Source organism: Lissotriton vulgaris, chromosome 6 (assembly GCF_964263255.1).
Source record: "Lissotriton vulgaris chromosome 6, aLisVul1.2, whole genome shotgun sequence".
Lineage (NCBI taxonomy): Eukaryota > Metazoa > Chordata > Amphibia > Caudata > Salamandridae > Lissotriton > Lissotriton vulgaris.
The window spans coordinates 1,910,702,791-1,910,726,148 of NC_141694.1; the positions used below are offsets into that span (position 1 = coordinate 1,910,702,791).

Here is a 23,358-nt window from a genome sequence, read left to right on the forward strand (position 1 = left end):
TAGGGTTCTTCTTTTATCCCTCTTGTTTGTGGGTAGGGTTCTTTTCTTCTTTTATCCCTCTTGTTTGTGGGTAGGGTTCTTCTTTTATCCCTCTTGTCTGTGGGTAGGGTTCTTCTTTTACCCCTCTTGTCAGTGGGTAGGGTTCTTCTTTTACCCCTCCTGCCTGTGGGTAGGGTAGTTCTTTTATCCCTCTTGTTTGTGGGTAGGGTAGTTCTTTTATCCCTCTTGTTTGTGGGTAGGGTAGTTCTTTTACCCCTCTTGTTTGTGGGTAGGGTTCTTCTTTTATCCCTCTTGTTTGTGGGTAGGGTAGTTCTTTTACCCCTCTTGCCTGTGGGTAGGGTTCTTCTTTTATCCCTCTTGTTTGTGGGTAGGGTTCTTTTCTTCTTTTATCCCTCTTGTTTGTGGGTAGGGTTCTTCTTTTATCCCTCTTGTTTGTGGGTAGGGTTCTTTTCTTCTTTTATCCCTCTTGTTTGTGGGTAGGGTTCTTCTTTTATCCCTCTTGTCTGTGGGTAGGGTAGTTCTTTTACCCCTCATGTCTATAGGTAGGTTACAACTTCGCATTTGAGTGTTAAGAAGTCCAATCAATCTTCTTTTATGATGATTTTATTCTTCAAATCTGATAAAATCTTCTTATCATTCAAACATAATATGATCTTCGAATTATCGAAAGCCACATCATCCAAAAGCCAACACGTGTTTCGTCAGTATCGATGCCTCTGCATCTCTGACTTCTTCAGGGCTATTAAGATCCTCTTAATTGAAAATTGTATCAGAAAACCGTTTTCCAGTGCGTAAAAAACCTCTGCGACTCGCTCAGTGTTCTATGAGGCCTGAATTGAACGCCGAACTGATGTTATGAGGAGTTCTCTTCCCGAACCGGATACAGAAAAACAGATCCCTTAATTTCGGATCTCATTTGGGTGCCAAATAGAACACTGAGCGAGTCGCAGAGGTTTTATACAGCGCCTTCCGCCTTTTGATGACTCCTGTCTGAATATTTCACCTCAAAATCACTGATTCAGGTGTGCAATTAGTTCAGTGGAAGCGAAACAAGACTACCGCACCCAGAATGCATCATGCGTTAGGGCTGGAAGCAGTGTCTCTGACACCTTGAAGGGCGGTGATCCTCCCACCGTGGGCAGGGGTTTCGACAGACCACGAATGCTACGCAGAGCAGATGCCCCACGGTTCTGTTTTGGTATTAATGACACCAGATTGTGAAGACGATTCAACCCCTTCCATTGTTCACAGGCCTGTTCTCTTTTAGCGCTAGATGAGCAGCTGCGGCTATGGCTTTGAGGCACTTAGTTCTCCAACTTCTTGTGCTGCTGTTGATGTGGCGAGGAGGGAGCCTGCAACCAGGAGCACCAGACAACAATGAAGGAGGTAAGTGGAGGACCAACAGCAGCCAGGCATCTCACAGTGCCTCTGCGCCCTCTTTAACTGTATGTCTGACAGCTCTCTCACTGCTGCTTTCACACACTCGTGGTCTCTCTCTCTCTCTTTCCTACTTCTTCTCCCTCTCTCGTTCTCTCTTTCTCTCTCCCTCTCACACACACTCTCCCTATCTCTCTCTCTCTCTCTCTCTCTCTCTCTCTCTCTCTCTCTCTCTCTCTCTCTCTCTCTCTCTCTCACTCTCCCTCCCTCTCCCTCTGTCTCTCTCTCTCCTTCTCTCTCTCTTTCTCCCTCTCTGCTGCTTTTTCTCTCTCTCTTGCTCCTCTTTCTGCCATTTCTTCTTTTGTCTCTCTTTCTATCTGTCTGTCTCTTTCTCTGCTGCTTCCCGTCTGTCTCTTTTTCTCTCTCTCTATGAAAACAAGACTTTGTGCAGCTGTCCCCTCACTTTTTGCCCCCCTTTGGACTACTAAATGCTGGTTTCTGACTCTGACAGTGCTCTGAGGTCTGCTAACTATGCTCCAATGCCATGGCTCTCTCCCTAAAATTGATGTGTGTAATTGGCACCCTCAACTGACAGAGACCATACCTCCCGTGTAAGTCTCTGTTAATTGGTAGTATGGTACCCTGGGCATGGGTGTTGTAGGGGTCCCTTGGGCCTGCAGCCCTGTTAGTTCCACTCTGAGTGACCAAAGTAAACTACAGGCAGCAGGCCTGCCATTGAGGGCAGCCGGAACAGTACCACCTGCTCCATTTTAACTTTTTCCTTCACCATGAGTGGCACAATCAATGCACAGCTTGTAGTATATGTCAGTCACCCCTCAAGAGGCCTCCTGGGCCCAGGAGGCAGGGTACAGTATGATAAAGCTGTAGACATGGACTAGAAAGCCTGTTTGTCTCTAAAGTGGCACTCACCATTAAAGTAAACTATAAGTAATAGGAGGTCCATAGGATGACATGGGCTTGCACCCGGTCAAACCCAGGATGGCTAGCTCCATTAATCTAAATATGACGAGTTTGGTGTCAAACAGCATTCCTTCTCACCCCTGACACAAATCCTGTTTTGAGGAGGACATGGCATGCACTCATGTGACTATCTTAGAGGTTGCCCACGTGGTTGCCCCAGCTTCACTGTTATCTGGCTGGCAGACCACGTTTGCTGCCACCAAGACAGGAGTCTTGCCTCCTGCCAGGCAGTGTGATCACTCCCAGGAGTCAGGAACAAAGGCCTAGGCAAGAAGGCGGTCACACCTCGTCCCTCCCAGAAAGGCTAGTTAAGTGACACTTCAAGGCGGTGAGCTTCAAAGACTGGACTTCCTCTGATGTTTATCTGGGCCATTTCCCCAAGAAGTACACAGCCCTCCCCTGCCCAAGACACATTTGCTCCTAGGCAGGGCAAACTTGGGTATGCAGGAGGTGTGCATCTCCAGAAGGCTAGTAACCCCGTCAGGGTGAGCTGCCTAATCTGTACACCTGTAGAAGAATTCTACCATCTTTAGAAATGGTAGAAATAGTGGGTTCTGGGTAGGAAGGGTGACCTACATCTCCGGATGGGGTCAGCTCAGGGGCAGATCAGCTGTAGGGACTAGCAGCCCATTTGCTACCTGCTCCCACACCCCTAAACTCCCCTGAATCTAGGATTTTAAGGGGCGCACTGACACCAGAACCTCAGCTCTGCTCCAACTTGAATCAGAGAGGACAAACAAGAGACCAGTGTCATCAACAACAGGAGCTTGCACAAACAAAGAGAAGGATACTTTGGACCTGTGACAACAAATTCTGAAGTTTTATGAATGATGTTAGAAATAGGGTTTCTGGTTGGCACCTAAACAAAACAGAACCCAACAATCTAGTCAGGGAAAGTAAGTTACACACCAAAGATAGGCTGTGCTATCCCTCTGGCAGCTTGGCATAGAGCAGACAGGCATTAGAGGCAATGTGTAAAGCGTTTGCATAACACACTCATACCAAAACACACTGAATACACGCAAAAGAGAATCCACTCCACACAAGATTATAAAAATATAGTATATTACACATGACATAGTCCAAAACGACTTAAATCATAAACATTGTGCATGTTATGCAAATACTGGGATAGTACTAGTTATCCTGGACAATGCAAGAATCAAATGATATACAGTAAGACATCAGTGCATGAAATGCAGCAGTTAGATTAGAGGAAAACACAGCAGATACCAAACATCACCAGTGGTACACATGTCATAGATTAGCACCAGAAACATGTAGGGTGCACTTCCTATTAGTTTTTATATGGTTCTCCAGTATCCCCAAGGTACAACAACCTACCCGGGGCAACCGGGCCTCCTTCCAGGATCTACCCCAGGAGGTTAAAGCACCAAGAAGTGCCTCCAAGGTGGGTTCGGCCAAGGAAGTGGGATGGAGGCACCAACTACATGGATGAGTAGGTCGACCTCGCTTGATCACCCACGTGCGGCGGAGAGAAATGCAGCTGCCCACCTATGTGCGATTGTTAGAAGCCGGCATTCCCGCACATACCGTTGTTGTCAAGTGCATGACCTGGACCCCCGCTCCCACGTTAAGCCAAGAAAGGACACCGGCCGAGACAGCCCTGCTCACCCGCTTAGTAGCTTGACACAAGCAGCCAGGCTTATCTCCAAGGCTCGAGGGTTCAGTATGTGCAACCATGCCCACAGCAATACGAATGATGTCACCACAAATGGACTCCACACGAGTTTGTATAAAACGAGTATACTTTATATAAAAAGATATACAAAATAACCACATGATACAACTCCCACATTATATACACTGGGTAATATTGTTTCCGGTGGGTTGGGCAGTTCTAACCCCCAACCCTCGCTTCTAACCAACAGTTACGCTGACTTTTAACTGTTCTCAACAGGTTAGGTACGCCATATCACTAGATTCACACACATTGCAAAATACAAGGAATACTGCACTACTTAACAATGGGTTCCTTTACAGTGCCACAGTGAAACAATGCAATGCGTAGCGTTAAGATCATGTACTGAGTCAACACAAGATAATGCACCTTGGTTCGCTACCAGCATGCCCTGTTTAAGGAAGGAATACAGAAATGCGTCACACTGCAATTACATACAGTGCGATGGGAAAACAATGCAATGCGTATCACCACCAGCATGCCCTGTGCAAGAAAGGAATAAGGTAATGCGTCACAGTCCAATTCAGTACAGTGCACTAAACAACCAATGCAGTGCGCTACACTATGATCCTGTATCCTGCAAGAGAAACATAACGTAGTGTGTAGCGAACTAACCCTGGAGTTCGTTAAAACACCACTAGTTTCAGACGTTGTCCAATATTTTGATAGTTCATTAGCAGCAAATAGGCAAAGTGTTATACAACAGTTTTTAGAAGTTGTGCGACCTGTTGCCCCCAACACGGATCAATGATGACACCCAAGTTCCACTCCGGGCCCTGGCCCCTGCACTGCCCCGTCCGGGACCAGCACGGACTGAGATCTGGGCTGGAGCAACAGGCTCACACAGCTGCCAATGGCGAGAGGCAGAGGGAGTGTTCCTCCATGCCAGCAACCCACCCCAGGTGATGATCCACTTTACCTTGGAGGGCAAAACCCCACTCTCCTCTCCTGCCGCAGCAGCTTGGCCTCACTCCATATCTTTGTCACCACAGGCACGCTCAGGCCAGTAGTTCAGCTCCATGTAGTCTTCGAGGGCCCGATCAATTGGCCCTCCTCTCCAGTGTTGTTAGGACTTCTTCGCTCCCTGGTGCTCACCGCTCCCTGGTACTCCTCACTAGCATCTCCGGTGGCATCTTCGACACGCACCCCCAGCGCGTCTGAGACTCACTCCATCTCCTGGTGCACACGGTCTTCAGGCGTTCTCCACTAATGCCCAAGTCGCACCACGACACGTACACTGCACGTCTGAGTCTTGCCTCTCCTCCTGGTGCACATGAGGTACCAGGTGCTCTCCACTAACCTGCACCAGCACACGTGTGTCGGAGACTCACTCCTTCTTAGTGCCCACGATGTCCCAGCACTCTTCACTAGCGCCTTGACTGCACTGCGACACACACCCCCTGCGCATCCAGAATCTAGGCTCTCTTCCACGATGCCCACAATCCACAGGTGCACCAACACCTGCAGCTGCACCAAGACATGCACCCTGTGAGTCTTGATTCGCTCCGGGTGCCCACGATCACCTTAGGCACCCCTTTGGAGGTCTCAAGCTGCCACAACACGGTCCCACCACCGCGCCACTTGAGACTTCCTGGAGCCAGCTCACCTCGGGCCCTTGGGGTACAGGACACAGCAGACAGTAAAGTCCTGCTCAGGAAGAAGGGGGGACATGACCCACTGCAGCGCCCCTTCCGTCTTTCCTTGGTCAAGAGCTACAAATTGCCCACACACCCCAGATCACGAAGCAAGGGTCAAGTGTCTCTCGCAGCCTATTTAGCAACTCTTCCTGAGGCAGAGGTTTTCTTCCAGATTACGGACAGGTCAAAGCCGCCAGAGACTCGACCAGTCCATGGCGTCTTCAAAGCGCTCCCAGCACTTCTCTGAATGATACCAAGATCGTTCTCGACAACATCATTAACATAATCAAAGTCTTGGAGTTACTGTTCTTCCAGTTATACCCCTCATTGTCTTTGAAGTTTCCTTGTGCTCAGGGGTCCCAACTCCTCCCTAAATCAGTCTTGTGTAAAGTGTGTCACCATCCTCTCTTTGATACTGGGGGCCTGGAAATGTAATCACTCAGAGGGAGACAAGTCTATTGTTTTATGGCTCTGAACCAGGCCTCTTCACCTCGCAAAGCCTCTCCTTCTCCTTGCTCCAGGTGCAGGACAGCCTGCCACCGTCTCCACACCTTCCCTGGGGCACGACCTCCCAAAGCCTTTCTCACCTCTCCCAGATCCAGGCAGGCAATTCACATTCTGCTAAGAAGCATAAAAAGGTCTAAAGCACAAACTCTGCCATTTTCTCAAACAGCGGTTTTTGGACACACAGCGACAAAACAAAACCATCTACTCATAAGATGCGTAATGAAGCTGTGAGTTCAGACATATCAAACTTCACTGTTCCATTTCCAAATCTTGGGAAACTAGGCTAACAATACTACACCCAGCCTCCCCCATTCTGTCCTATGGGCAGGATGGCCTTTCACCAGGGAAAATGAAATGGAGCACTTTCCACTGTCAGGGCCTAGCACCCACACTGGCACAGGGCCTGCCTTTTACCTACACTGCACCCTGCCTAGGGGTTGCCCAGGACATCCTACAGGGGGTGCCCCATGTGTATGCAAAAGACAAAGTAAGGCCTCACAAGTGGTAGCACTTGTCAGGACAAGATGTTAATTTAGCATAATGCGCACAGGTCCTACACTGAAGACCTGTGTTCCATCTCTGCGCATTTCTTTAGTACTGGCCCTGGCACACACAGAGCACATCACTTAGGGATCTTGCTAGTTAGGCAAACATACCAATCAGAGACAACCAAACACCACTACAATTTATTCAGGGAACAGGGAACATCTTGACCCCGTCTTCTCTTTATACAGGGAACAGGGAACATCTTGACCCCGTCTTCTCTTCCAGCAAGCACATCTCCTTCAGCCACGCCACCGGACTCCACTGGAGCGACCACAGCTGCGTCCACTTCAGCTTCAGAAGAACTATGACCCACCACCACCCGCAACAGGCTCCCCGCCGGAGCTGGAGCAAGATCACCGCCGAGCAGCTCACTGCCTCCCTCAGCCAGAACACTCCCACCAGCACAACGGACCCCAACGAAGCAGCCAGCAACCTCACCAAGTGGCTGACCGCCTGCGCCAATGACCTCGCACCACTAAAGAACCCTCACAGCAGACCCGGCAGCAAGAAAACCCCCTGGTTCACCGACAAACTCAAGGAATCCAAGAAGAACTGCCGCACCATCGAGAAAGCCTGGCGGCTCGACCAGACCACAGACAACAGGACCGCCCTCAAGCACGCCACCCGCAAACACAATCAGCTGATCCACGCCACCAAGAAGTTGGCACTCAAAGAACGACTGGACAACAACGCCCACGACAGCAAGGAACTCTTCAGCATCGTCAAAGAGTTCTCCAACCCCAGCGCCGGAAACAACGACATCACTCCCTTGCAAGACCTCTGCAACTCACTTGCCTCGTTCTTCCACCGCAAGATCGCCGACATACACAACAGCTTCGACGCACAGACAACGCACCCTACCACCGAACCAACGCCCGCCACCACCACCTTCTGCAACTGGACCCCGATCAGCACCGAAGACACCACCCGCTCCCGATCTCCAACCGACCCCTGCCCACACCACGTCTTCAACAAAGCCGACGCCATCATCGCACCCCATCTCCGGGGCATCGTCAACTCCTCCTTCCACACCGCCACCTTCCTGGAGAGCTGGAAGCACGCCGAGCTGACCGCCCTCCTGAAGAAACCAACGGCGGACCCCACCGACCTCAAGAACTACCGTCCCATCTCGCTCCTTCCTTTTCCGGACAAAGTCATCGAGAAGACCGTCAACAGACAGCTTGCCACCTTCCTCGAGACAAACGGATCCCTCGACCCCTCGCAGTCCGGGTTTCGGGCCAACCACAGCACCGAGACCGCCCTTATCGCAGCCACCGACGACATCAGAACCCTGATCGACAACGGGGAAACAGAGGCCCTCATCCTCCTGGACCTCTCTGCGGCGTTCGACACTGTCTGCCACCGAACCCTAGTGAAGCGCCTCAGCAACATCGGAATCCGAGAGAAAGCACTGGAGTGGACCATCTCGTTCCTCGCCGGAAGAACGCAGAGAGTCCGCCTCCCCCCGTTCAGATCCAAGGCCACCAAAGTCATCTGCGGCGTACCACAAGGATCTTCACTCAGTACAACCCTCTTCAACGTCTACATGAGCCCCCTCGCAGCCATCGCATGCCAACACAACGTCAAAATCATCTCCTACGCCGACGACACCCAGCTGATCCTCTCCCTCACCAACGACCCCACCACCGCCATAGCCAACCTACACGAAGGGATGAAAGAGGTCGCCGACTGGATGAGGAACAGCCGCCTTAAACTCAACTCAGACAAGACGGAAGTCCTCATCCTGGGATCATCACCCTCCGCCTGGGACGACTCCTGGTGGCCCCCAGCCCTGGGCACCACTCCCAAACCAACGGACCACGCACGCAACCTGGGCTTCATCCTGGACTCCTCCCTGTCGATGACCAGACAAGTCAAGTCAACGCTGTCTCATCTTCGTGCTTCAACACCCAGCGCATGCTCCGCAAGATCTTCAGATGGATCCCCATTGAAACCAGGTAGACCGTCACCCAAGGACTCGTCACCAGCCGACTGGACTACGGGAACACCCTCTACGCCGGAACCACAGCCAAACTTCAAAAAAGACTCCAACGCATCCAGAACGCCTCCGCACGACTCATCCTGGACATCCCCCGACACAACCACATCACCGGACACCTGAGAGACCTGCACTGGCTTCTCGTCAGCAAGAGAATCACGTTCAGACTCCTCACCCACGCACACAAGGCTCTCCACGACCTGGGCCCCAAGTACCTCAACGACCGCATGACCTTCTACACGCCCACCCGCCAGCTACGATCGACCAGCCATGCCCTCGCCACCGTTCCACACATCCGCAGAGCCACCGCTGGAGGAAGATCCTTCTCCTACCTGGCAGCCAAGACTTGGAACTCCCTCCCCACCCACCTTCGGCGAACGCAAGACCATCTCTACTTCAGGAAGCAGCTCAAGACCTGGCTGTTCAAGCAGTAACATACCCCTCTCCCCCAGCGCCTTGAGACCCTCCGGGGTGAGTAGCGCGCTTTACAAATGCTGTGATTGATTGGTTGATTGATTGTACGTGCACAATGAGTAGCAGTGGCAAGTACCTACAGCATCTAACTGCACAGCTCTCTGTCAGGAAAACAGTCTAGGGGAAAAGCAAAAAGTTTAAGTGAACTTTAGCCAACAAGGCCAAGTCCAACACAAACCCCTCTCAGCCAAAAGCTAGGGTAGACCAATCATTCCCGTGATGGACTCCCCTTCTTAAGGCGTTAGAACAAGGACGCAGGCCCTCTATCACAGGGACACTCTCCTATTCCTCGCCTTCCTGACCCCAGGTGATCCTCGTGATCACTACCTCCTGAGTTACCTATGCTATTCCATGGATCCCTCCGAGCCAGGGGGACTCCTCCAAAGGTGCTGGTCCGATGCCCACCACCACCTGGAGTGGTACCCTGGGAGGATCCTTTGGTCAGGTCACTGCTACTAGTAATCCTGCCTGACATATTAAAATGGGGCCTACCTTGGTCACCTCCTTGGGATCCAGACCTAGGGGCTAGACACTTTCCCTCCGGGGAACACCACCCTCTTTTAACCTTCCACTTGGTTTTCTGGGCCTGCCACTTAGGAATGGCACCTACAAACTTCAGGACTGCGGGGGCCCTGATGTCCGACACCTTGGGCCCTCCTGACTCTAGGTGTTCTTCCCCACACTGCTGTCAACCAGGCACAAGGCCTCCACCGGCGTCTTTCCCATGCCCCCCCCAGTTCCCTGGGTGGTGCTACTGATCCCTCGGGGTACTGCTTAGTCTTCCTCCCCCTCCTTGGAGACAAGGGGTTTGCCTGCTAACTTTCCTCACTACTTTGGGATATCCTTACGCCTCCTGGCCCTCTTTCCCACTCTGGGACCTTTGCAGGCCCCAGGACCCGTGACCAGGGGTCTTGGGCAGGCTCCCAGGCATCAAGGAGCCCGCTCCCCAACCCTGGGTGGCGTAAACCTGGAAAATAATGCCTGAGCCTAGGCTCCCCTGGGGCCATAATAAATAACCCCGCCACATAATTTGCCATGCTTATCTCCACCCAATCTTCCAGTTCTTTGCTTTTTCTCTTACTGGTTTTCAAATCTCTGTTCTCCCTCCAGGTTCTCAAAAGCCTCTAGCTGCCTTTCTCTTACCGCCCCTCTCTTACCAATTTCTCCATTACTCCATTATTGTCATGGTTTGTGTATCCAAATTGGAAATCTGCCTTAAGCCTCTTAACGTGGGTTGTATGTGTCCAAATGCACCGTCTTTTCAGTTTTTTAAGCAAACATTTGGAGAGATAGTTGGCGCTGTGCACAAGCGCGGTCTGGTTCCTGGCACACATTGCCATGGCTGCAGCGCACAGAGACCCTACACTGCCGCACAAAGAGGAAAACAATTAGAGGGAACATTGGTCCCCTCCCCTGCTGCACTTCTAGTATTCGCACCTTCCTCACCACGGCACAGAGTGCATCCCCCCCGCTGCGCTTCTAGTATTCGTACCCTCCTCACCACCACACAGAGTGCGTCCCCCTCACCTGCTGCGCTCCTAGTATTCGTACCCTCCTCACCACGGCACAGAGTGTGTCCCCCTCCCCTGCTGCTCTTCTAGTATTCGTTCCCTCCTCACCACAGCACAGAGTGCGTCCCCCTCCCCTGCTGCGCTTCTAGTATTCGCACCCTCCTCACCACGGCACAGAGTGCGTCCCCCTCCCCTGCTGCGCTTCTAATATTCGTACCCTCCTCACCACGGCACAGAGTGCGTCCCCCGCCCCTGCTGCGCTTCTAGTATTTGTTCCCTCCTCACCACGGCACAGAGTGCGTCCCCCTCCCCTGTTGCGCTTCTAGTATTCGCACCCTCCTCACCACGGCACAGAGTGCATCCCCCCCTGCTGCGCTTCTAGTATTCGCACCCTCCTCACCACGGCACAGAGTGCATCCCCCCCCTGCTGCGCTTCTAGTGTTCGCACCCTCCTCACCATGGCACAGAGTGCATCCCCCCCTGCTGCGCTTCTAGTATTCGCACCCTCCTCACCACGGCACAGAGTGCGTCCCACTCCCCTGCTGTGCTTCTAGTATTCACACCCTCCTCACCACGGCACAGAGTGCGTCCCCCCCCCTGCTGCGCTTCTAGTATTCGTACCCTCCTCACCACGGCACAGAGTGTGTCCCACCCGCTGCGCTTCTAGTATTCGTACCCTCCTCACCACCGCACAGAGTGCGTCCCCCTCACCTGCTGCGCTCCTAGTATTCGTACCCTCCTCACCACGGCACAGAGTGTGTCCCCCTCCCCTGCTGCTCTTCTAGTATTCGTTCCCTCCTCACCACAGCACAGAGTGCGTCCTCTCCCCTGCTGCGCTTCTAGTATTCGCACCCTCCTCACCACGGCACAGAGTGCGTCCCCCTCCCCTGCTGCGCTTCTAATATTCGTACCCTCCTCACCACGGCACAGAGTGCGTCCCCCGCCCCTGCTGCGCTTCTAGTATTTGTTCCCTCCTCACCACGGCACAGAGTGCGTCCTCCTCCCCTGTTGCGCTTCTAGTATTCGCCCCCTCCTCACCACGGCACAGAGTGCATCCCCCCCTGCTGCGCTTCTAGTATTCGCACCCTCCTCACCACGGCACAGAGTGCATCCCCCCCCTGCTGCGCTTCTAGTATTCGCACCCTCCTCACCATGGCACAGAGTGCATCCCCCCCTGCTGCGCTTCTAGTATTCGCACCCTCCTCACCACGGCACAGAGTGCGTCCCCCTCCCCTGCTGTGCTTCTAGTATTCACACCCTCCTCACCACGGCACAGAGTGCGTCCCCCCCCCTGCTGCGCTTCTAGTATTCGTACCCTCCTCACCACGGCACAGAGTGCATCCCCCTCCCCTGCTGCACTTCTAGATTTCATACCCTCCTCACCACGGCACAGAGTGCGTCCCCCTCCCCAGCTGCACTGCTAGTATTCGTACCCTCCTCACCACAGCACAGAGTGCGTCCCCCTCCCCTGCTGCACTTCTAGTATTCACACCCTCCTCACCATGGCACAGAGTGCATCCCCCCACCCTGCTGCGCTTCTAGTATCCGCACCCTCCTCACCACGGCACAGAGTGCATCCCCCCCTGCTGCGCTTCTAGTATTTGCACCCTCCTCACCACGGCACAGAGTGCGTCCCCCTCCCCTGTTGCGCTTCTAGTATTTACACCCTCCTCACCACGGCACAGAGTGCGTCCCCCCCCTGCTGCGCTTCTAGTATTCGTACCCTCCTCACCACGGCACACAGTGCGTCCCCCTCCCCTGCTGCGCTTCTAGTATTCGTACCTTCCTCACCATGGCACAGAGTGCGTCCCCCTCCCCTGCTGCACTTCTAGTATTCGTACCCTCCTCACCACGGCACAGAGTGCGTCCCCCTCCTCTGCTGCGCTTCTAGTATTCGTACCCTCCTCACCACGGCACAGTGTGCATCCCTCCCCTGCTGCGCTTCTAGTATTCATACCCTCCTCACCACGGCACAGAGTGCATCCTCCCTGCTGCACTTCTAGTATTCGCACCCTCCTCACCACGGCACAGAGTGCGTCCCCCTCCCCTGCTGCGCTTCTAGTATTCGCACCCTCCTCACCACGGCACAGAGTGCACCCCCCCCCCGCTGCGTTTCTAGCATTTGCACCCTCGCCACCGCGGCACAGAGTGCATCCCCCCTGCTGCGCTTCTAGTATTCGCACCCTCCTCACCACGGCACAGAGTGCATCCCCCCTGCTGCGCTTCTAGTATTCGTACCCTCCTCATCACGGCACAGAGTGCATCCCCCCCTGCTGCGCTTCTAGTATTCGTGCCCTCCTCACCATGGCACAGAGTGCGTCCCCCTCCCCTGCTGCACTTCTAGTATTCGTACCCTCCTCACCACGGCACAGAGTGCGTCCCCCTCCCCTGCTGCACTTCTAAATTTCATACCCTCCTCACCACGGCACAGAGTGTGTCCCCGTCCCCTGCTGCACTTCTAGTATTCGTACCCTCCTCACCACGGCACATAGTGCGTCCCCCTCCCCTGCTGCGCCTCTAGTATTCGTACCCTCCTCACCACGGCACATAGTGCATCCCCCCCCTTCTGCGCTTCTAGTATTCGTACCCTCCTCACCACGGCACAGAGTGCATCCCCCCCTGCTGCGCTTCTAGTATTCGCACCCTCCTCACCACAGCACAGAGTGCGTCCCCCTCCCCTGCTGCGCTTCTAGTATTCGCACCCTCCTCTCCACGGCACAGAGTGCATCCCCCCCTGCTGCGCTTCTAGTATTTGAACCCTCCTCACCATGGCACAGAGTGCGTCCCCCTCCCCTGCTGCGCTTCTAGTATTCACACCCTCCTCACCACGGCACAGAGTGCATCCCCCCCTGCTGCGCTTCTAGTATTCGCACCCTCCTCACCACGGCACAGAGTGCATCCCCCCTGCTGCGATTCTAGTATTCGCACCCTCCTCACCACGCACAGAGTGCGTCCACCTCCCCTGCTGCACTTCTAGTATTTGTACCCTCCTCACCACGGCACAGAGTGCATCCCACCCTGCTGCGCTTCTAGTATTCGCACCCTCCTCACCACGGCACAGAGTGCATCCCCCCCCTGCTGCGCTTCTAGTATTCGTACCCTCCTCACCATGCTGCGCTTCTAGTATTCATACCATCCTCACCACGGCACAGAGTGCATCCCCCCCTGCTGCGCTTCTAGTATTCACACCCTCCTCACCATGGCACAGAGTGCGTCCCTCCCTGCTGCGCTTCTAGTATTCGCACCCTCCTCACCACGGCACAGAGTGCGTCCCCCTCCCCTGCTGCGCTTCTAGTATTTGTTCCCTCCTCACCACGGCACAGAGTGCGTTCCCCTCCCCTGCTGCGCTTCTAGTATTCGTACCATCCTCACCACGGCACAGAGTGCATCCCTCCCCTGCTGCGCTTCTAGTATGCGCACCCTCCTCACCACGGCACAGAGTGCGTCCCCCTCCCCTGCTGCGCTTCTAGCATTTGCACCCTCGCCACCGCGGCACAGAGTGCATCCCCCCTGCTGCGCTTCTAGTATTCGCACCCTCCTCACCACGGCACAGAGTGCATCCCCCCCTGCTGCGCTTCTAGTATTCGTACCCTCCTCATCACGGCACAGAGTGCATCCCCCCCTGCTGCGCTTCTAGTATTCGTACCCTCCTCACCATGGCACAGAGTGCGTCCCCCTCCCCTGCTGCACTTCTAGTATTCGTACCCTCCTCACCACGGCACAGAGTGCGTCCCCCTCCCCTGCTGCACTTCTAAATTTCATACCCTCCTCACCACGGCACAGAGTGTGTCCCCGTCCCCTGCTGCACTTCTAGTATTCGTACCCTCCTCACCACGGCACATAGTGCGTCCCCCTCCCCTGCTGCGCCTCTAGTATTCGTACCCTCCTCACCACGGCACATAGTGCATCCCCCCCCTTCTGCGCTTCTAGTATTCGTACCCTCCTCACCACGGCACAGAGTGCATCCCCCCCTGCTGCGCTTCTAGTATTCGCACCCTCCTCACCACAGCACAGAGTGCGTCCCCCTCCCCTGCTGCGCTTCTAGTATTCGCACCCTCCTCACCACGGCACAGAGTGCATCCCCCCCTGCTGCGCTTCTAGTATTTGCACCCTCCTCACCATGGCACAGAGTGCGTCCCCCTCCCCTGCTGCGCTTCTAGTATTCACACCCTCCTCACCACGGCACAGAGTGTATCCCCCCCCTGCTGCGCTTCTAGTATTCGCACCCTCCTCACCACGGCACAGAGTGCATCCCCCCTGCTGCGATTCTAGTATTCGCACCCTCCTCACCACGCACAGAGTGCGTCCCCCTCCCCTGCTGCACTTCTAGTATTCACACCCTCCTCACCACGCACAGAGTGCATCCCCCCCCCGCTGCGCTTCTAGTATTCGTACCCTCCTCACCACGGCACAGAGTGCATCCCACCCTGCTGCGCTTCTAGTATTCGCACCCTCCTCACCACGGCACAGAGTGCATCCCCCCCTGCTGCGCTTCTAGTATCCGTACCCTCCTCACCATGCTGCGCTTCTAGTATTCGTACCCTCCTCACCACGGCACAGAGTGCATCCCCCCTGCTGCGCTTCTAGTATTCGCACCCTCCTCACCATGGCACAGAGTGCGTCCCCCCCTGCTGCGCTTCTAGTATTCGCAACCTCCTCACCACGGCACAGAGTGCGTCCCCCTCCCCTGCTGCGCTTCTAGTATTTGTTCCCTCCTCACCACGGCACAGAGTGCGTCCCCCTCCCCTGCTGCGCTTCTAGTATTCGCACCCTCCTCACCACGGCACAGAGTGTGTCCCCCTCCCCTGCTGCGCTTCTAGTATTCGTACCATCCTCACCACGGCACAGAGTGCATCCCTCCCCTGCTGCGCTTCTAGTATTTGCACCCTCCTCACCACGGCACAGAGTGCGTCCCCCTCCCCTGCTGCGCTTCTACTATTCGCACACTCCTCACCACGGCACAGAGTGCATCCCCCCCCTGCTGCGCTTCTAGTATTCGCACCCACCTCACCACGGCACAGAGTGATTCCCCCCCAGCTGCGCTTCTAGTATTCGCACCCTCCTCACCACGGCACAGAGTGCATCCCCCCCTGCTGCGCTTCTAGTATTCGCACCCTCCTCACCATGGCACAGAGTGCGTCCCCCCTGCTGCGCTTCTACTATTCGCACACTCCTCACCACGGCACAGAGTGCATCCCCCCCCTGCTGCGCTTCTAGTATTCGCACCCACCTCACCACGGCACAGAGTGCTTCCCCCCCTGCTGTGCTTCTAGTATTCGCACCATCCTCACCACGGCACAGAGTGCATCCCCCCCTGCTGCGCTTCTAGTATTCGCACCCTCCTCACCATGGCATAGAGTGCGTCCCCCCCTGCTGTGCTTCTAGTATTCGCACCCTCCTCACCACGGCACAGAGTGCATCCCCCCCCTGCTGCGCTTCTAGTATTCGTACCCTCCTCACCATGCTGCGCTTCTAGTATTCGTACCCTCCTCACCACGGCACAGAGTGCATCCCCCCCTGCTGCGCTTCTAGTATTCGCACCCTCCTCACCATGGCACAGAGTGCGTCCCCCCTGCTGCGCTTCTAGTATTCGCACCCTCCTCACCACGGCACAGAGTGCGTCTCCCTCCCCTGCTGCGCTTCTAGTATTTGTTCCCTCCTCACCACGGCAATGAGTGCGTCCCCCTCCCCTGCTGCGCTTCTAGTATTCGCACCCTCCTCACCACGGCACAGAGTGTGTCCCCCTCCCCTGCTGCGCTTCTAGTATTTGTACCATCCTCACCACGGCACAGAGTGCATCCCTCCCCTGCTGCGCTTCTAGTATTCGCACCCTCCTCACCACGGCACAGAGTGCGTCCCCCTCCCCTGCTGCGCTTCTACTATTCGCACACTCCTCACCACGGCACAGAGTGCATCCCCCCCTGCTGCGCTTCTAGTATTCGCACCCACCTCACCACGGCACAGAGTGCTTCCCCCCCTGCTGCGCTTCTAGTGTTCGTACCCTCCTCAACACGGCACAGAGTGCATCCCCTCCCTGCTGCGCTTCTAAATTTCATACCCTCCTCACCACGGCACAGAGTGTGTCCCCGTCCCCTGCTGCACTTCTAGTATTCGTACCCTCCTCACCACGGCACAGAGTGCGTCCCCCTCCCCTGCTGCGCCTCTAGTATTCGTACCCTCCTCACCACAGCACAGAGTGCATCCCCCCCCTTCTGCGCTTCTAGTATTCGTACCCTCCTCACCACGGCACAGAGTGCATCCCCCCCTGCTGCGCTTCTAGTATTCGCACCCTCCTCACCACGGCACAGAGTGCGTCCCCCTCCCCTGCTGCGCTTCTAGTATTCGCACCCTCCTCACCACGGCACAGAGTGCATCCCCCCTGCTGCGCTTCTAGTATTTGCACCCTCCTCACCATGGCACAGAGTGCGTCCCCCTCCCCTGCTGCACTTCTAGTATTCCCACCCTCCTCACCACGGCACAGAGTGCATCCCACCCCTGCTGCGCTTCTAAATTTCATACCCTCCTCACCACGGCACAGAGTGCATCCCCCCCCCTGCTGCGCTTCTAGTATTCGCACTCTCCTCACCATGGCACAGAGTGCATCCCACCCTGCTGCGCTTCTAGTATGCGCACCCTCCTCACCACGGCACAGAGTGCATCCCGCTCCTGCTGCGCTTCTAGTATTCGTACCCTCCTCACCATGCTGCGCTTCTAGTATTCGTACCCTCCTCACCACGGCACAGAGTGCATCCCCCCCTGCTGCTCTTCTAGTATTCGCACCCTCCTCACCATGGCACAGAGGGCGCCCCCCCTTCTGCGCTTCTAGTATTCGCACCCTCCTCACCACGGCACAGAGTGTGTCCCCCTCCCCTGCTGCGCTTCTAGTATTCGTACCATCCTCACCACGGCACAGAGTGCACCCCTCCCCTGCTGCGCTTCTAGTATTCGCACCCTCCTCACCACGGCACAGAGTTCGTCCCCCTCCCCTGCTGCGCTTCTACTATTCGCACACTCCTCACCACGGCACAGAGTGCATCCCCCCCCTGCTGCGCTTCTAGTATTCGCACCCACCTCACCACGGCACAGAGTGCTTCCCCCCTGCTGCGCTTCTAGTGTTCGTACCCTCCTCAACACGGCACAGAGTGCATCCCCTCCCTGCTGCGCTTCTAGATGTCATACCCTCCTCACCACGGCACAGAGTGCGTCCCCCTCCCCTGCTGCACTTCTAGTATTAGTACCCTCCTCACCACGGCACAGAGTGCATCCCCCCCCTGCTGCGCTTCTAGTATTCGTACCCTCCTCACCACGGCACAGAGTGCATCCCCCCCCTGCTGTGCTTCTAGTATTCGCACCCTCCTCACCACGGCACAGAGTACGTCCCCCTCCCCTGCTGCGCTTCTAGTATTCGCACCCTCCTCACCACGGCACAGAGTGCATCCCCCCCCTGCTGCGCTTCTAGATTTCATACCCACCTCACCATGGCACAGAGTGCATCCCCCCCTGCTGCGCTTCTAGTATTCGCACCCTCCTCACCACGGCACTGAGTGCGTCCTCCTCCCCTGCTGCGCTTCTAGTATTCACACCCTCCTCACCACGGCACAGAGTGCATCCCCCCCTGCTGCGCTTCTAGTATTCGCACCCACCTCACCACGGCACAGAGTGCTTCCCCCCCTGCTGCGCTTCTAGTGTTCGTACCCTCCTCAACACGGCACAGAGTGCATCCCCTCCCTGCTGCGCTTCTAGATTTCATACCCTCCTCACCACGGCACAGAGTGCGTCCCCTTCCCCTGCTGCACTTCTAGTATTAGTACCCTCCTAACCACGGCACAGAGTGCATCCCCCCCTGCTGTGCTTTTAGTATTCGTACCCTCCTCACCACGGCACAGAGTGCATCCCCCCCCTGCTGTGCTTCTAGTATTCGCACCCTCCTCACCCCGGCACAGAGTACGTCCCCCTCCCCTGCTGCGCTTCTAGTATTCGCACCCTCCTCACCACGGCACAGAGTGCATCCCCCCCCTGCTGCGCTTCTAGATTTCATACCCACCTCACCACGGCAAAGAGTGCATCCCCCCCTGCTGCCCTTCTAGTATTCTCACCCTCTTTACCACGGCACAGAGTGCATCCCCCCCCTGCTGCGCTTCTAGTATTCGCACCCTCCTCACCACGGCACAGAGTGCGTCCCCTTCCCCTGCTGCGCTTCTAGTATTCGCACCCTACTCACCACAGCACAGAGTGCTTCCCCCTCCCCTGCTGCACTTCTAGTATTAGTACCCTCCTCACCACGGCACAGAGTGCATCCCCCCCTGCTGCGCTTCTAGAATTCGCACCCTTCTCACCACGGCACAGAGTGAGTCCCCCTCCCCTGCTGCGCTTCTAGTATTCGCACCCTCCTCACCACGGCACAGAGTGTGTCCCCCTCCCCTGCTACGCTTCTAGTATTTGCACCCTCCTCACCAAAGAATATAGACATTGTGAACATCTACATTACATTTTAGACCCTTTTTTATACTTTGCACTTCGGTACTGCTTCACTTGATAGTAATTTGCGATTGCAATTTGTTGGTTTTTGCAAATATTCATAATTTGCAATTACTTTATACGTGATATTCATGAATCTGGGTTTGGTAATTGCCAAATAGAAATTTCAGTTTCAATATCGCAAAATAGTGGTTCCTATTTTGTTGCATCGCTGTGTCTGTTTTTAAAGCAGCTCTCACACGAAGTAGCATGCTGCTTTGCCTTTCTCAAACCAGTTTATTACTTGTTTTAAGAATTGCTCAATGTTTGTACATCAGGCCCTCTGTTTCTAATTAAATGTCTAGAATACATCTCTTTTCAGGAATAGATGCACTGCTATGCTATCACTCACCATACCCATGTTTACTCGTTACTTATATGTATTAGGTTTTGTGAATGTGCTGAGTGGTATATTCCACCTATGGATGTGCTGAGTGGTATAGTCCACCTATGGATGTGCTGAGTGGTATATTCCACCTATGGACATGCTGTGTGGTATATTCCACCTGTGGATGTGCTGAGTGGTATATTCCACCTATGGACATGCTGCATGGTATATTCTACCTATAGACATGCTGAGTGGTATATTCCACCAGTGGATGTGCTGAGTGGTATATTCCACCTATGGACATGCTGCGTGGTATATTCCCCCTATAGGCATGCTGAGTGGTATATTTCGCCTATGGACATACTGAGTGTTATATTTCACCTATAGATGTACTGAGTGGTATATTCCACCTACAAATATGCTGAGTGGTATTCCAGCTATGGACTTGCTGCATGGTATATTCTACCTTTAGACGTGCTTAGTGGTATATTCCACCTAAGGATGTGCTGAGTGGTATATTCCACCTGTGGACATGCTGCGTGGTATATTCCCCCTATAGGCATGCTGAGTGGTATATTTCACCTATGGACATACTGAGTGTTATATTTCACCTATAGATGTACTGAGTGGTATATTCCACCTACAAATATGCTGAGTGGTATTCCAGCTATGGACTTGCTGCATGGTATATTCTACCTTTAGACGTGCTTAGTGGTATATTCCACCTAAGGATGTGCTGAGTGGTATATTCCACCTGTGGACATGCTGCGTGTTATATTCTACCTATAGACGTGCTGAGTGGTATATTCCACTAATGGATGTGCTAAGTAGTATATACCACCTCTGAACGTGCTGAGTGGTACATTCCACCCATGGACGTGCTGAGTGGTGTATTCCATCTATGGATGTGCTGAGTGGTATATTCCACCTATGGACGTGTTCTTTGTATATTCCACCTATGGATGTGCTGAGCAGTATATTCTACCTATGGATGTGCTGTATGGTATATTCCACCTATAGACGTGCTGAGTGGTATATTCCACCTATGGATGTGCTGAGTGGTGTATTCCACCTATGGACATGCTGAGTCCTATATTCGACCTATAGACGTGCTGAGTGGTATAGTCCACCTATGGACGTGCTGAGTGGTGTTTTCCACCTATAGACGTGCTGATTGTATATTCCACCTAAGGATGTGCTGTGTGATATATTCCAACTAAGGATGTGATGTGTGGTATATTCAACTTATCGACATTCTGACTGGTATATTCCAACTATAGATGTGCTGGGTGGTATATTCCACCTACAAATGTGTTGAGTGGAATATTCCACCTATGGACGTGCTGAGTGGTATATTCCTCCTATGGGCATGCTGAGTGGTATTCCAGCTATGGACTTGCTGCATGGTATATTCCACCTATAGACGTGCTTAGTGGTATATTCCACCTAAGGATGTGCTGAGTGGTATATTCCACCTGTGGACATGCTGCATGTTATATTCTACCTATAGACGTGCTGAGTGGTATATTCAACCTATGGATGTACTAAGTGGTATATTCCCACTATGGACATGCTGAGTGGTGCAGTCCACCCATTGATGTGCTAAGTGGTTCATTCCACCTATGGACGTGCTTAGTGGTATATTCCATCTATGGGCGTGGTAAGTGGTATATTCCACCGATGGATGTGCTGAGTGGTGCATTCCACCTATGGATGTGCTAAGTGGTATATTCTACCTATAGACATGCTTAGTGGTATATTTCACTTATGGATGTGCTAAGTGGTATATCCCGACTCTGGACGTGCTGAGTGGTACATTCCACCCATAGACGTGCTGAGTGGTGTATTCCATCTATGGATGTGCTGAGTGGCATATTCCACCTATGGAAGTGTTCTTTGTATATTCCACCTATGGATGTGCTGAGCGGTATATTCTACCTATGGATGTGCTGTATGGTATATTCCACCTATGGACGTGCTGAGTGGTATATTCCACCTATGGATGTGCTGAGTGGTGTATTCCACCTATGGACGTGCTGAGTCCTATATTCCAAATATAGACGTGCTGAGTGGTATATTCCATATATGGACGTGCTGAGTGGTGTTTTCCACCTATGGACGTGCTGATTGTATATTCCACCTAAGGATGTGCTGTGTGGTATATTCCAACTAAGGATGTGCTGTGTGGTATATTCAACTTATCGACGTTCTGACTGGTATATTCCAACTATAGATGTGCTGGGTGGTATATTCCACCTACAAATGTGTTGAGTGGTATATTCCACATATGGACGTGCTGCATGTTATATCCCACCTATAGAAGTTCTAAGTAGTATATTCCACCTATGGACATGCTGAGTGGTATATTCCACCTGTGGGCATGCTGAGTGTATATTCCACCAATGGATGTGCTGAGTGGTATATTCCACTTATGGACATGCTGAGTGTATATTCAACCTATGGGTGTGCTGAGTGATATATTCCACCTATGGATGTGCTGAGTGGTACATTCGACCCAAGGACGTGCTGAGTGGTATGTGCCACCAATGAATGTGCTGAGTGGTATATTCCACCTACAGATGTGCTGAGTCATATATTCCGCTTATAGATGTGCTGAGTGGTATATTCCACCTATAGACATGCTGCATGGTATATTTCTCCTATAGATGTGCTGAGTGGTATATTCCACCTCTGGACGTGCTGAGTGGTATATTCCACCTATGAACGTGCTCAGTGTATATTCCACCTATGGATGTGTTGCATGGTATATTCCACCTATAGACGTGCTAAGTGGTATATTCCACCTATGGACATGCTGAGTGGTGTATTCCACCTATGGACGTGCTGAGTGTATATTCCACCTATAAACGTGCTGAGTAGTATATTCCACCTATGGACGTGCTGAGTGGTATATTCCACCTATGGATGCACTGAGTAGTATATTTAGGCTGTGGGGTTTTAGGTTTAAACCTATAATAGCTGATAAAACCCCACTGAAAGAGAAATAGCCCTCACCAGTGTAAACATATAAACACTGAAAAAACACCTGCACAACCATAAACTAAATGCCATTCAAAGAAAGGAATAAGAGAGTGAAAGAGTCTTTTTTTTCTTCCTGAAGGGGTAAATACAATGTAACTTTGTTATACAAGCTAGCAGTAAGAAAGACTGGGCTACCTTTATTCTGCTTGAGTTTTGATATTTAAGGATGCCACTAAAATATTGTTTCTTCTTCCTTTTGCTTTTTTCAGTTTTGTGGTCTTTGGTCTACAGATGCAGGGTTTAGAAGCATGTTTTATGTCTTGTTTAATTATTTCATGTACTGTAGAGCATCAGGAAATATCAAAATCATATTTGATATTTTGGCTGTGTTTGATTCTTTCACTGATGGCTGGTTTCATAAGAATCTTTCCTAATATGTGTCATCACATTTACCCACAGAGAATGGGTAAAAACCCTTAATACATCAGCCCACAGTTTCTAGTGGCTCAGTATTGATAGTAGGTGAATAGCCAACACCTCAGGCTTTAAACATTCAATGCAAGGTATAGTGACAAGTATATGTATAAAGCACACTATCACCAAGCATCTGGGATAGTGGTAAAAACATGATACCAGACTTATGGAAAACATGGAACGCAATGTCACTTGGAATGCTCTGCAAAAAAGGTTCTTTCCAAGTTCAACAAAGATTGGAGTGATATTGTTTGTATTTGCAGTGATTCAACTACGTATATGAAAAAGTTTTGTGATGACCTGTCAAAATTGATACCCGAGCT

The 23,358-nt window shown here is 53.0% G+C and overlaps 1 protein-coding gene across 1 annotated transcript in view; it reads left to right on the plus strand.

Annotated features, from left to right (window-relative positions):
* Positions 1–501: 501 nt before the first annotated feature.
* Positions 502–23,358, plus strand: part of LOC147709890 (uncharacterized) — a 259,661-nt gene continuing 236,804 nt past the window's right edge. Inside the window, exon 1 of the mRNA XM_086928330.1 lies at positions 502–1,386. Coding sequence (XP_086784456.1) covers positions 1,290–1,386 — 97 coding nt within the window. The 5' untranslated portion in view covers positions 502–1,289. The remainder of the gene's footprint in view (positions 1,387–23,358) is intronic.